We start from the raw sequence: 14,792 nt of genomic DNA, 5'->3' as shown, positions 1-14,792 counted from the left end.
TAGAATAGCAACCACACCTTCACAACAGAGAGTTTGAGATGCATTGCTCTACATCTAACTTTGACTCCATATTTCCACTTTCATCTTTCATGGACTGTGGGTCCAGAGTACAAAGAAAACTGTGTCACAACGTCCATTTATAGGAGGGGAGAGTTTCACCTGTGCTTATTGGAGGAGCAATCACCCGTGCCTACTTAGTGCTCTTTTTCTCTAATTCATTCAGTGCCCCTGTCCCTAAATGGCATTGTGAGATCATCATAAAATGTGCACAGACTTCTGCAATGCAAATGCCTTTGCCCTAGGGAGTACACACATGCAAGGACACAGAAAGGCTCTGAGTGAGCTAAATCAGGACCAAATATGGTCCACCTTGAAACCAACTGCCTATGCTTCCTTTCCCCAAAAACCTGATGGAGTAAAACCTGATGGAAATATTGTGATCTGGGAGTGGGAGAGCCAGTAAAAACATAATCTAGAATATATCTTTTTTAAATAAGAATTCCCTCATTTCAAATAATATTACAAGCCTAATTTTGGAAAAGAAGTTACAGTCCATACGGGACCTAAATCATGGGCTAGAGGAAGAGGGGGATGAAGATGGTACTGATTGTCACTCAGTGGATAAGAATAATAATCCAGCTCATCGTGAGGAGATGAAGCCACGTGCAGAAGAGGTGACCTGTGTCTTTGGCTCTGTGGCCACCCTCCAGCCCAAACCATGAGCAGACCTAACAAAAAAAGAAGTAGAAGAGATGGAGGAAGAGGGTGATGAAACCAAAGGCAAAGCTGCAGAGGCCAAAAGAAAGGGTTGGAGAGAGAAAGAAATTCTGCCCTAAGGACCAAGAAGAAAAAGAAGCAATACTCAGAAGCTGAACCAAGAGGAACCCAAAAAGGCAGGGCAAAGGGTCAGAACTCAGCAGGGTAAAGCTAACGAAAGCCACGGCACCCTGATGCTGATAAATACTTCTCAATCTAAAAGTCCTTTCACATAGAGGAATTAATATTTTGACACAAAAGTGAAAGGCAAAAGGACAAAATTCCCAATTGTTCAAGCCTTAGATGGAAACTTTTACTGCTTTTAGGGTATATTCTCTTTATTTAAAAAATTCAAAGAATGTATTTTAACTTCATATTTATAAGAAGTATGTGTACAGTGTGTAAGTGCTTACAATTAGAATGTATAATGGAATCAATGAGATTTTCCTGTACAGCAATATTTGTTCTCCTTTCATTTTTCACAAGCCGTACAGATAGATAAGACATCCTTGATAGAGCTCCTGGGAAGCTGATGATAACAACGGCACTAAGGGACTATTTCAGAGGGTTTCTTCTGTGAGGACTTTGCTGTTCCCAGGTTGAAACATATATTTACATACAAACTACACAAATGTTGCTTTAAAGTGTTTATGGATTCATTTTAAACAGCTGAATTATAGAGCAGTCCAATATTAGAATCTTGACTCTGTTACCATTTTTATGTCAATAAGTTCCATTTAGAACTTCAAATTTGCTATTTGTAACTGATCTTCTATCTATTTCCTCAACTACCTGTATCCATCCTCCTTATATTTACTTGCACAGAGAAGAAGCCAAACATTTAGTTTCTAAGTGTTGAGGATTAATGAAAGGATACTTGCCCCTAAAGACTCTCAAATACATGTTTCCCCAAATAATGGTATTGATAGTATTGAAGGGAGAAGGGAGTCAGAAGGGAACACTGTTTACTTACAACTGGTCAAGTAACTCTAGAATTTTCAAACATACAGATATTTGCCTTCCTCATTTCACAGATAAGAAAGGGATCAAAAAGGAAAGAATTAAAAGACTAGCCAAGATGTTACTATTACCCCCACCCCATTTTTTTTATTGTGGTAGAATACACATAACATAAAATTTACCATCTTGTCCATTCTAAGTGTACAAGTTCAGTGTTGACTTTTTCAAAGAATGTACTGAATGGCTTATTAGAGGAAAGTATTTTAGCATCCTTTAAATCTAATTAGTTTAATACAAATTTCATTAACATAACTACTCAGGACAGTTTTTATTGCATTACGTCACTTCAGTAGAAAAGAAAAACTTCAAAATTGATGGTGGAGGAGAAACGGCTGGTATAGTAGTATCCAGCTTGAAACAGGCTTTTTATTTTTTTTACAGCCCAAGGCTGTAGGAAATTCATGAAATCATTTTAACCTGAGAATAACACTGTGCCTCAGAACCAATTTCAAAACAGCATTTTGACTGAATTAGAGATGAGATTCTATATATAAAAATATCACTTTAAAGACACATTTGTAGGAATGTAACTCTCTTCACATACTAGATACTGATCAGGCTTGTCACTTATCTCTTCATGTATAGCTACCAAACTCAAGTAGCATTTATAAAGTCCCTATATGATAAGCTGTTAATATGTATGAGCGTGGTGGACACCTGGAAAGCAGCCTGGATCTAATTCTCAGCTCAATCGTTAATTCAATTGACTTCAATGCAGAAGATTTGTGTTAATTGTTTAGCACAATATTTGCAAAGCTCTGTGCTAAAGTTTATAGGGAAAACAAAGACCCCCAAGTAGTTTGGGGTAAATAGTAAGTTATGACCCCAAGAAGCTTGAAAACTAGTAAATGTTCAACTATCTATACTATCGGAAGAAAATCTAGAAGGGTAAGTGAAGGTGTACTTAGACTGGAGCTGCCCAATAGAAATATTACATGAACTACAAATCTAAGCCACATATGTGATTTTAAATATTCTAGTAGCCATGTTTAGAAAAAGAAAAAGAAGCAGATGAAATTAATTTGAATAATGTTTTCTTTAACCCAATATATCCAATAAATTATCATTTGGGGATCAAGTCAGTATTAAAAATTATTGAGATAGTTTACATCCTCTTGTCATACCAACTGTACGTCTTCAGAGACTGAACTCACCACATTTCAAGTACATTTCAAGTACAATAGCCATACATGACTAATGTCCACTGAATTGGGCAGTGCAGACCTAGGTGTAAACCATTCATTGTACTGCCAGTTCATACTCTCTTCAGCAAGCCTTGCCAGGTAAAAGTCAATTCTAGCTTTAAAGAAAACAACAACAACGAAAACCCAAACAGGTAAACACCCCTGATAATCAAAGCTTAATAGTCTGGAAAGCAAATTAGAAAAACATAAGTAGGATTTGTTTTAACTTACGTATTTATTGAGTGCCGACTCTGGAGTTGGATGCCTGGCTCAAAATCTGGTGGTGCTGCCTTCCAGCACTGAGATCCTGGACAAGTTACTAACTTTTCTGTGACTTATTTGCCTCTTTTGAAAAACGGGAATAAGTACACTAAGTTCACAGAGGTGTTGTGATTCCAATTCAGTAGGTCAGATTCTGATGCCTAGTATTCTGTACTTTTAATAAATAACTCAGGTGAGTCTGCAATAGGAGAGCTGTGAATCTGTTTTTATTAACAGTTCTCATGTTGTGTACCTGGAGTAAAATCCTTCCCCTTTATCTAACTGCATAGTCAATAAGGAAACACTTTGGTTATAATAATTTGGTAGGATTGCTATTTATGAATCTGTACCCATTACTATTTAGTAGTCTTTTTTTGTCTCTGGGTTTTTAGAAAGTGTTTGCTTATTTTTTTTTACTCAGGATGGACACTGAATTTAACAAGCCATAGTTTTCCAGTTCCCTTTTAAAAATATGTCCATTATCTTAACTTTTCTTTCACTCTAGGGGTCTTGTTCCTTAAATAGTTTAAACCTAATGCTCAGCTTTGTGTTTATCTAAACGTTATTGAAAAATTGCCAAATCACAGGATTGACTCCAAATTTACTGCAAATTTCACTGCTCTAAAAGTAAATGAACTGGCAAAAGCAAGAAATAACAGAGGAAGGTGAGCAACGATCATGAACAATAGAAAAATGCAGAATATACTATTGGTTGATTCCACTTATGCCTTAGCCTCAAAATTTAAAGAGGCAATTTTCAACTTGTACTTACACTGTGATCCAAAAATGTGTTTGGAGGTCAATTGTTTGGAACTTCGAACATATTTTCCCAAAGAAAGGAGATACATATATATATATATATATATATATATATATATATATATATATATATATATTTACACATAGATTCAAAAACCTATGTAATTCCTAATTAAATAGAATTCTGTATAATGACAATGTGAAACTTTATCCCTGTGTATAAGCAAGTGTGACTCTGAAAATGGTAACAGACTTCTAAACTGGGTTGCAAGGTATACCTCTCTCCCCTTGATGTTGCCTTGGCATTCAAACTAGGGAAATTCCCTGGCTCTATCTTCTGCCAGAAGTGGGGTCAACTTTGTCTAGCTCTAAGCTGCTGGCTCGAGAAGAGGTTCCATCGGGAAAAGGCAGAATGAGACCACATGGCAGGAGGAGGGATGCTGCAGAGCTTTGGGTGTAAAGAATTGCATAGACAAGAGATTCCGATCAGTATACATCTCTGGGGACATCTCTTGTTCTGGGCCAATTCCAAGGCATCTAATTATTTTTTTTTTTTTCCTGTGAGCTCTCTAAATGGTCTCACCTACTTCCTTGCCTATCTTTTTTTTAATAACCTGTGGATTCAGGCCAAGGTTTTCCTCCTTTTCTGGCTCACTGAGAGATGGAAAGCTTTCTCACAGGTTCTCTACCTGACTCTGAAATTAGTGTGCAATATGTTAAAAAATGTTTTCTCTCCCAATCTCATTCTGTCTTACCCCTTAGATGTGGGATAATAAGCCTAAAGAACAACTTGTGGACTTGTGCCTCCCGTGGACCACCAAGCATTAATATCCATCCCTCATCTAATTGCACAGGGGTCTTGTAGCCAGGGATCACAAACCAAAACGCCCCACAGAGGCTAGGCAGTGTGAGAGACCTGCCAATTTTGGGCATGCAAATCAGTGATGCCAGATCTGATGTAGTATGAGAAATCCTAAATATGCACGATTATACATGTGTGTGTGCAATCTTCTGATTTATAAATCTCAGACACTAATTCAAAATTGTAAACAATATTGCATGAGGCACAAACAAAAATGTGTCTGGGGGCTCAAGGCCTTAGAGTTTTTTTATCTTTGCTTTAAGTTCATGCAAAAGAGAAAAAGTTGTACCCAGAAAAGAGTCTGTAAAATTGCTGGTCCCTAGGCTTTAGCTGGGTAGAACAGATGCAGTGGGGCCAGTGCTGGAGAGTTCCCCAGCTGGGCTCCTATCAGCCAGGGTTACAGATGCTTCTGCCTCTATCTCAGACAGAGAGAAAAAATTATAGCCAGAGGGTGAAACGATAAAATCTGGGGGTCAAATATTTCTCATTCCTGTTATCTTCAGCCCATAGCATGGGTGTGGTACACTATTATATGCTCAGCAAATTTTTCATTGACAGAAAAGGACTAACTGGCCCAGTTTTATTGAAGACTTTTCTGTGTGACAACTTTGGGCAAACTCTTCCATGTCAATTTCTACATCTGAATGAAGATTATAACAATACCAACCTCAGGGTTGTTTAAAGGATGAAATGAAACAAAATGAAATAAAACATGAGAATCCCCTTAATGAATTCAAAGTGCCATATACACTCAAGGATTAAAGGATTAAAAATGTGTGTCTCTCTGGTTCTCAAATATATACACATACAAACACTTGTGTATTTGAAAGCAACGCCAATTCTCACATTGGAACTTTGCCGTTCAGTTTCCTTCCTCCCAAATTTCATATTCAGAAAACAATGCCATCCATTTGTTCCCATCTGATAAGCATTACACCTCCAAAATAGATTCTGATCCCATCCATTATTGTCTTCATTGTCAAAAATCTAGACCAAGCCTCCATAAAGACTCCCAATTTGATCTTTAAAAATGTGAAGTGGGGACTTCCCTGGTGGTGCAGTGGATAAGAATCTGCCTGCCAACACAGGGGACACGGCTTCAAGCCCTGGCTCAGGAAGATCCCACATGCCGCGGAGCAACTAAGCCCGTGTGTCACAACTACTGAGCCCGTGCGCCACAACTACTGAAGCCCGTGCACCTAGAGCCCGTGCTCCGCAACAAGAGAAGTCACTGCAATGAGAAGTCCATGCACCTCAATGAAGAGTAGCCCCCGCTCGCTGCAACTAGAGAAAGCGTGGGTGCAGCAACGAAGACCCAACACAGCCAAAAATAAATAAATTTATTTAAAAAAAGTGAAATGAACATTGTCACTTCTCTACCCAAAGTGTTCAGAGAATTCATTTTGCCCTTAGACTTCGAACTCCTTAAGATGTCCTAAAAGGAGCCTTGATCTAGCCCCAGGCCCACCTCCCCAATCACATCTTACTCGCCTTTTACTTACTACAGTCCTGCTATATTACATGTCTTCTTATGGGCTATTCCCTTTCCCTGGAAGGTTTCTCTCCCTTCTTCTTTCTACCCTTGAGATCCCAATATAAATGCCATTTCTTTACAGAGGCAAATAATTTAAGTTTCCTGAATCTGTCCTCTTTGAAAAAAAGGTGCTTATCACCCTATTAGAATCTGGTGGGAAATGTACTTCTCTAATTATTTTAGAAGCTGATCCAGACCCCCTGAGTCTCAAAGATTTTAGTTTTTATAAAGGCGGGGGATGCCCCTGATTGAGCAGAAGTAGTAAAGCAACAAGTCAGGTTTGGGAAATACTGCCAGCCTAAGAGATGAGGAGTACAGATGGCAAAGTGGCATGAGTGGAGGGGCAGGAAAGCAGTGACAGGCTTATTTAGAGTCTATCACTGACTTCTCTTCTCCACTGGTATCATTAGTGTGACAACTGCAAATCCAGAGTAGCATGGTGATGAGCCATGGAAGCTGACGGATCTGGTTTTAAATCTAGTCTCTGTTACTTAGTAGCTTTATGATCTTAGGAAAATTAACTTTATCTCAGTTTCATTATTTTATTTTATTTTATTTTATTAGTCATCAATTTTATACACATCAGTGTATACATGTCAATCCCAATCACCCAATTCATCACACCACCATCCCCACCCCGCTGCAGCTTTCCCCCCTTGGCGTCCATACGTTTGTTCTCTATATCTGTGTCTCAATTTCTGCCCTGCAAACCAGTTCATCTGTACCATTTTTCTAGGTTCCACATATATGCATTAATATATAATATTTGTTTTTCTCTTTCTGACTTACTTCACTCTGTATGACAGTCTCTAGATGCATCTACATCTCTACAAATGACCCAATTTCGTTTGTTTTTATGGCTGAGTAATATTCCATTGTATATATGTACCACATCTTCTTTCATCATTTTAAAACAAAGAGAAGAATTATCTTGGAAGGACATGTCGGTTAAATAAGAACTGTAAATTTCCTAATGCACAGTGCATAGAGCAGAGCTACTGTTTCTGCTTGCCTAGCTGACCTTCTTCAAAGTCTCCATCTCTTCCTTTTAGAGAAAACCTCTGCCTCATTGTCTGGCCATGTGGCTTGGATGGAGCTGACCTACCCCTTGGCAACACTGGTCAACATGTGATGCTGATCTGGCCAATGAGAGCATCACAAACCCTTGGTTACAGTGATTGGTTCAGAAGAGGCCATGTGACCTAATTAGACTGAATTTCAGGACTTGTGCAAGAAATTTTGAAGAAAAAGAGAGCTCTTTTTCTTGGGGTTACTAGGCTGTAGGATGTTAGTTTCATGCTACTGGTGGCTATTTCTATCATCTTGTGGGAAGAGCCAGCCTGTGAATGCAGCCAGTATAGGTGAAAGTAGAACCAAAAATGGAAAAGGACTGTGTCCTGATGATGTTGTTTTAGGTACTGGATCCTTTGATATTAAGACCAGATTTACCCCACACATACATTTACTTGTTTGTTGCTTAGTTTGTTTTCAAAAACTACTTTCTGTTGGTTTTTGGTCACTTTCACTTGAAGGGAAACTTATTAATATGACAGGTACTTAATAAATGCAATTATTATTTTACTACCATCCTCATCATTTTGGGATTGTTTCTGAGGCAGAGACAGGGAGGTGACAAAGAAGAAAGGGACATAAGGAAGAAATAATGAATGGGTAAGAGAAAGATTTGGAAGTGAACTGTAGTGCCTTGCAAGTAAGGGAGAGCCTGGGTGACTGGTAATTCTAGAAGAACTAATGATATACAAAGAAAAATCATAAATATGACAATTCATGGAATCCTGAGCTTTTACCATCTACTTTTCTGATTTTTTTTAAACTCCTTTTTTTTTTTTTTTTTTTGCGGTATGTGGGCTTACTCACTGTTGTGTCTTCTCCCATTGTGGAGCACAGGCTCCGGACGCGCAGGCTCAGTGGCCATGGCTCACGGGCCCAGCCGCTCCGTGGCATGTGGGATCCTCCCGGACCGGGACACGAACCCGTGTCCCCTGCATCGGTAGAGGGACTCTCAACCACTGCGCCACCAGGGAAGCCCTAAACTCGTTTTTCAAGAAACACTCCCTAATCCCAATTAAAAACAAAACAAACAACTCTCCCTACCCCGTGTAACAATTAAAAACTCCTGTGGAATGACAAACCAGGCATGAATTTAAAATCACAAGTTCCTATATGATTCTTCGTGCTGCCCCAGTAAAGAGGGAGCATGCATCTCTTTAGAAGAGCTGATAAAAAGGGAGAATGAATTGTCTTTAAACATCGAAGAGACAATCAAGGAAAGAGCACATTTTTAAATGGATACATTTCTACATTCCAGAATTAACAAACATGCATTTTCACTACAGATCTAACATACCTCATTCTATTTCCAGTACCCTGTCACACTGTCAAAAGGATATTTTCTTCCATGGTACTAATGAGTCATCTGTAATTTTAAGAGAACATGAGAAGGAAGAAGTTTTCTGTAATAAAGGGTGGGTGAAGAATTTGAATGTATAGCCAAATGGTGCAAAATCAGCCGAAGCTATGAAACGAAACTGTGAAAAAAAAAAATCCCATGAGGAAATAAAGGTGTGTTCACGAGCTAAAATGGGCCTTGTCACACTGCTAAAATAAACAAACAAAAGGAACCCAACCTGGAATCATGTTCTGAAGACCATGGGACCAGAGCTAACATGGTATGGAAAATTCTGTGACTCTCCTCTGATAGCACTGTTATTTTATTCCTTACTTCTTACCTCGGACTTCTGAAGGCTTAAAACATCTGAGGGTCTGGAAGTGCTTCCATGCACCGTGAGTGTTCATGAGACAGTTGCTACTATTTCTCGAGTTACTACCACAATATCACTGACCATGGATTAAATTATTTTAACAATTTCAACAGAAAATTTGAACATTATATAATTTGTACATTTTAAGCTAGGGCAAAGAAGATAAAAATATGTGGGCATATGCCATCTGAAAATACACCATCAGCAGTGACATTTTCATAAGCTCACTGACACTCTAGAAGATCACAGAGAGCTTCACTGGGGTTTGTGTCCTTTCTATTCCTTACATGTAGATTCTTTATATATACACACCACTGTACTTTAACCTAAAACTTAACACAGATTCTGCAACCATGTTTTGTAATAGGCTTGCTTTGTTTATTCTATATATTTTTAAGAAAGAAACCAGAGACTTGGGATATACATACAAAGGACACATTAAGTATTGTACTTGAGTTTAAACTTAGGGGAGTCACTAGCCTGATTAATATTTGCATATTACAATCCACTCAGGCAATAAAATGCACATCCCCAATATCAGTGATGGTGGGAAATTTCATCCTAAGAAGCATTTTCCCCAGTAACATTTCCATCATTAGACCCTTTATCTATGCTGGGAGTACTGTGCATGTCTACTGCATTGTTTAAAGAAGATCACCCTGCCATCCTCAGATACTCAAGTCACTAAAGTGAAATTGGTCATCAAGTAGAAAAAGGAAATATTCATCATTTTTAAAAGGTTATTATTTTTCTAAGGATTCCAGCTTCAATCAGAGGAAGCTAATTCAGAATTTAAGACTATTCCTCCATACTGAAATAATCCAATTATGAACAAAAATTTAAGACTAGAAACAGTGTACACACAACCACAGAAAGTTATAAAACATGTAAATCCAAAAGAAGGAAATTTCCAACACATAGCTCAATCATGTCCTAAGCATGCCATGTTAGTTTTTAAGGATTTCAGTACTGCAAAAAGTTTCACTTGTATTTCTGTTGAATGACTTACATTTGGAGACTTGCTGGATGTCAGCTCAATGTGAAAGCAATGGATGTGCCTCACCTTGGGGAAACCTCCTTCCTGATAACAATATTTCTCTTACCAGGTTGTGCTACTTGCACTCTGTGATTTGTTCCAAAATGCCAAAATATTTTTCCTTCCTCACACAATGTACATTTGAAGATAAGGAGAGAAGATGCTAAAGGCAAGTTTGAATGTGAACCTAACAAAGTTTATAAGGGTTACTTCACCACAAGAATCTGACTGAATAGTCATTCCTTCAGGATTGGTCTTTTACACTCAGTTTTAAGACCTTTCTTTTAACTATTTGGATGGGTTTGCATCATTTTGCTTTCCATCTGCCTTTATATCCTTTGTTATATCTCATTCATTATAAACCAATTGTGGACGGCTTTGTTTGGGGACATTCCCTCAAGATGACAACTTTTATCAGTCTAAAAACTCTTTAATTTAAAGGAAAAGATTAATTGGATGATCTCGTTTCTACTTTAAGAATAGCTGCCCTTGTCAACACGCATTAGTTTGGTCTTTCTCAATGTATACATTTATTGTTTTATAGATAAGGACACAGCACAGGAGATGGGATGCTAGATTTCAGCCCTGTTTGATGAAGTGGTAGACTCTGGGTGGCTTTAATAATTTTTAGATGGTGGTTACTACTGGAGAGGTGGGAGCTGGATGTCTGGGAGTAGCAAAATGCCTGCTGAGCATGGAGCCCACTAACCCACTGTAATAGCAGCTCTAAATAGATTGGCTATGTCCAATGGCTATAAATAAAGTAACATACTTTAGTGTTAATGAATTTCTGGTTAGAACACATCAGAGTCATTATTTCAATAATAAATTTAAATAAGTTAATATGTATGAATAGTTGGATTCTCCACATTTTTACTTTTTTTATACAAATAAACCCCTCATAGTCTGCTTAATTTGGGTTTTAGCTTTTCAGATATCATATTAAATTAATTTCCAAAGGAGTGATTTAATGACAAAATTCAATTTTTCTCATAATTTAAATGGAAGTTATGAAACAGATCATGGCTTACCTACTAAGATTTAATAATACAATGTTAAAAAGCAAAGTTAAATAAAAGATAATGAATCTATGGAAAATTATTAATCTCTTCCTTCACAGTAAAATGGTCAAATCAGTTTTTAAAAAGGAAAAGTGTGTTACACTTAAGCTGGCTATATCCTGAAAAGTTTTTTAAAAAATCTGAACATTATGAGGTTTTTACCTCTGAAAGTTGTAGTAGTCAATGAGAATGTATTTACAAAACTGTCTCGAATCCAAATACTAAAATTCCAAACTTATGCACTTGATAAAAACTAACATGATAACTGTGCCAGCAACCAAAAGCATCCCTAAATGTTTTGGGGGTATTTTTAAGGCCCATGTTTAACTAAAAGATATCATTTGCTTAATTACAATATTTGTGCTGTACCTTTCCACCAAGAGTTCACAAATATATTATTCTAGGTGAAAAGGATAATAAAATATTGCAAATTAACTAGTCATAAATTTAATCTAAAATCAATACAATAATCTTTTTTGATTTTATCCTTTTCTACACTTTTCTTCTTGGTTTGGTGAAATCATGGTCATAATGAAAGGCTGGGTGCTTACTATTTTCATTTCAAGCATGGATATTCAAATATCATTTATATGTTCTTCAGAATACTATATTTTTGGTCATCCTTACCAATATCAATATATTTCCACCAAAATATTAAATAATTTTTTAAACTATAGTTTGTATAGGAATGTTTTTTCCCAATGAAAAAAGTTTCTTCAGGAAGTTAACTGATATATTATATATAACATAATATTTATATATAATATAGAAACTGAAAACCCTTGTGGCATCAAATTTTGTTCCATGAGAAATGAATACCAATATTTTTGAGGTCTTTATAATCTGTGATAATTTCAAGATTTTCAAGTACAGAAAACCCATAAATAGTAAATACAATCTTTGGGGAGATGTTTTTAATTTGTTAACTTAGCTGCCTACAACTTACATTTATTTTTAGGTATCTATTGTGCATTTGGGACAGCTCCATCTGTTATGATATAATCAATTTATTTGTCATGTATATGCATAAAACATGTGCAAATGTGTTTTATTTCCTAAACAGAAGGATACTTAGACTTTGTGCTAACTTAGCTTGTGTTGGTGCTATAACAGTCCAAGGTATACTGTAAGGCAATTAGCAGTAAAATATGCCTGATAAAACACACTTACTTTTTTATTGATATAGTACGGGTCCAGGTCCTCCAGCGGCTCTGACACCATCCCTGGAGGGATGTCTCCATAAATAAAAGGAAGGTTCTTTCCAGCTTCCAAGTCACTATTTGGCTTTGGGCCATGTTCGTCATCATCTTTCTTGTCTGGTTTGGGATTCTTAGCCTTTTCTTCTGCAATGCGTCTTTCAATAGCTGCAAGAGATTCTCTGGTGAAGAAGCTGAAGCTGTCAGGTCCTGGTGGTACAAGCACTGTTTGCTCCATTTTGTCATCCTGCACATTTTAATCACCATTTACTCTGCATATGAAAGTCCTAAAAAAAAAAAGAATACAGATATTTTAAGGAGATTAAGAGATCTTAATATCTACAAACTCCTGTCATGAAATAAGAGCTAGAGGATTGAAATGTTCGTTTCCAATTAAATCCAAATGGAATTACTAAATATAAATTCTTTTTCTGTAGTAAGAACATTTAACTTGAGATCTTTAACATTACCCTTTTAACAAATTTTTAAGTATGCAAGACAGTATTGTCAACTATAGTCACGAAGTCGTACAGCAGCTCTCTAGAATTTATTCATCTTACATAACTGAAACTTTATGCCCAGTAAATAGCAACTCTCCATTTCCCCCTTCCCCAGCTTCTGGCAAACACCATTCTACTTTCTGCCTCTATGAGTTTGGCTTAACAAACAAGTTTTCTATCTCGGGTTTGTTAAATGTCCCATGTTTATTAATTCTTGTGCTTTGCCGAGACAGGAACTGTGCCATAACTTAAGAAAGTAGTTCAAGTATAGCCTTAATTAAAGTACATTAGCTAAATACCACCCTGTCCCAGATGGGCTGTTCACTCTGTGAGCCACCCAGAAGATGAGGATGTAGCCCCATAGAGACCATGGTTAGCTCATCAACAGGCTGAAGTGGAAAGGGAGTTGTCTCTGAGAGGATATAAAATCCAACCCTCTAATCTGCACAAATGGCTCCTGGCCAAGCTGGTCAGAACAGTTTGCTGCAGCCAGACTTAATGACCAGTCAAATAGCCACTGCTGTCCTGATTTAGCCTTCATCTATTCTGAGATACAGACAATTGGAACTGTGACCTGTCACATCATCAGCCATGCTAGGGTTGGCTTACTTAAACACGTACAGAAAGAGATGGTCCAAGGTTAGACAGATGCCATTTAGATGACTAAGAATGAGAGAAAGGTGAGGCTGGGAAGAAATTACTAGATTGGGCTGCAGGTGGGAGAAGATAGCTGTATGTGCAGGAGATAGCAGGATTCTCTAATTTCAGGAAAATAAAATAATCGGAAAGAAGACGGTTCCATAAATTAAATAGGAACTGAGGTGTTTTCCTTCACTAAAGCAATAATGATATTCTTGCTGATTCTATAGTCCTATAGTGAGAAACATATGAGGACCTGAGGCAAAACACTCGACTCTGTGTAGCAGTCAGACTTGATCTGATGCCCGAGGCCAAATCCCAAATGTATTGTTTTAAGGCATATTTAATATCAGCTCAAATTTCACAGATATTACTGAGCCAAAACTTCTCAGAGCCTAAGCTATCATTTGGCCACACGTTTTATTTGGACACTGCATTAACTCATTAAACTCAGGAGGCTGGGACTTCCCTGGTGGCACAGTGGTTAAGAACCCGCCTGCCAATGCAGGGGACACGGGTTCGATGCCAGGTCCGGGAAGATCCCACGTGCTGTGGAGCAACTAAGCCTGCATGCCACAATTACTGAGCCTGTGCGCCTAGAGGCCGTGCTCTGCAACAAGAGAAGCCACTGCAGTGAGAAACCACTGCAATGAGAAGCCCGTGCACTGCAACGAAGAGTAGTCCCCACTCACCACAACTAGAGAAAGCTGCGTAGCAATGAAGACCCAAAGCAGCCAATAATAATAATAATAATAAAGTCAGCAAGCTATGATACAGTTAATTGCAGCTTTGGTGTATATGAACTGCAATAATAAAACTGCTGCCATAGCTATCTTTTGAGAGGTCTTATAGGGATCTCAAATTTCACTGAAGGAGATTCCCATTGCTGTGAGGTTTATGACCATATTTTTTAGGGGGTGACCAGAAACAAGGAGGGATGGAAGTCTAAATTTGTACTCTCCATCCATTAAGTGAACTAACGAAACTTTCAGAGGTTATTACAATCTACCTGCAATTCAGCTTAGGGCCTGGAAGAATAGAAAAATTAAATCAGTAAATTTAAATCAATGGAAAAAGAATATTTTGCCTTAAAATTTTACTGCTCCCATAAGGCATCAGAAAAATACTGGCATTTATTTATTTGGAAGTAAAAGTTTAGGGATAACAAGCATGGTGCATTTTCTAAGGGAAGTTTTATAAC

The 14,792-nt window shown here is 37.6% G+C and overlaps 1 protein-coding gene across 1 annotated transcript in view; it reads right to left on the bottom strand.

The window, feature by feature from the left end:
* The window catches only part of SCN1A (sodium voltage-gated channel alpha subunit 1), a 96,224-nt gene extending 82,782 nt beyond the window's left edge, over positions 1–13,442 (bottom strand). Inside the window, exon 1 of the mRNA XM_022569939.3 lies at positions 12,427–13,442. Within this exon, the coding sequence (XP_022425647.1) occupies positions 12,427–12,690 (264 nt within the window). The 5' untranslated portion in view covers positions 12,691–13,442. The remainder of the gene's footprint in view (positions 1–12,426) is intronic.
* Positions 13,443–14,792: the final 1,350 nt, after the last annotated feature.

This window comes from Delphinapterus leucas, chromosome 8 (genome assembly GCF_059928025.1).
Source record: "Delphinapterus leucas isolate spDelLeu-1000000601 "Yukka" chromosome 8, BTC_Dleu_Yukka2, whole genome shotgun sequence".
NCBI classification, from domain to species: domain Eukaryota; kingdom Metazoa; phylum Chordata; class Mammalia; order Artiodactyla; family Monodontidae; genus Delphinapterus; species Delphinapterus leucas.
The sequence above is the reverse complement of the archived record's forward strand: the minus strand, read 5'-3'. Positions and strand labels throughout refer to the sequence as shown.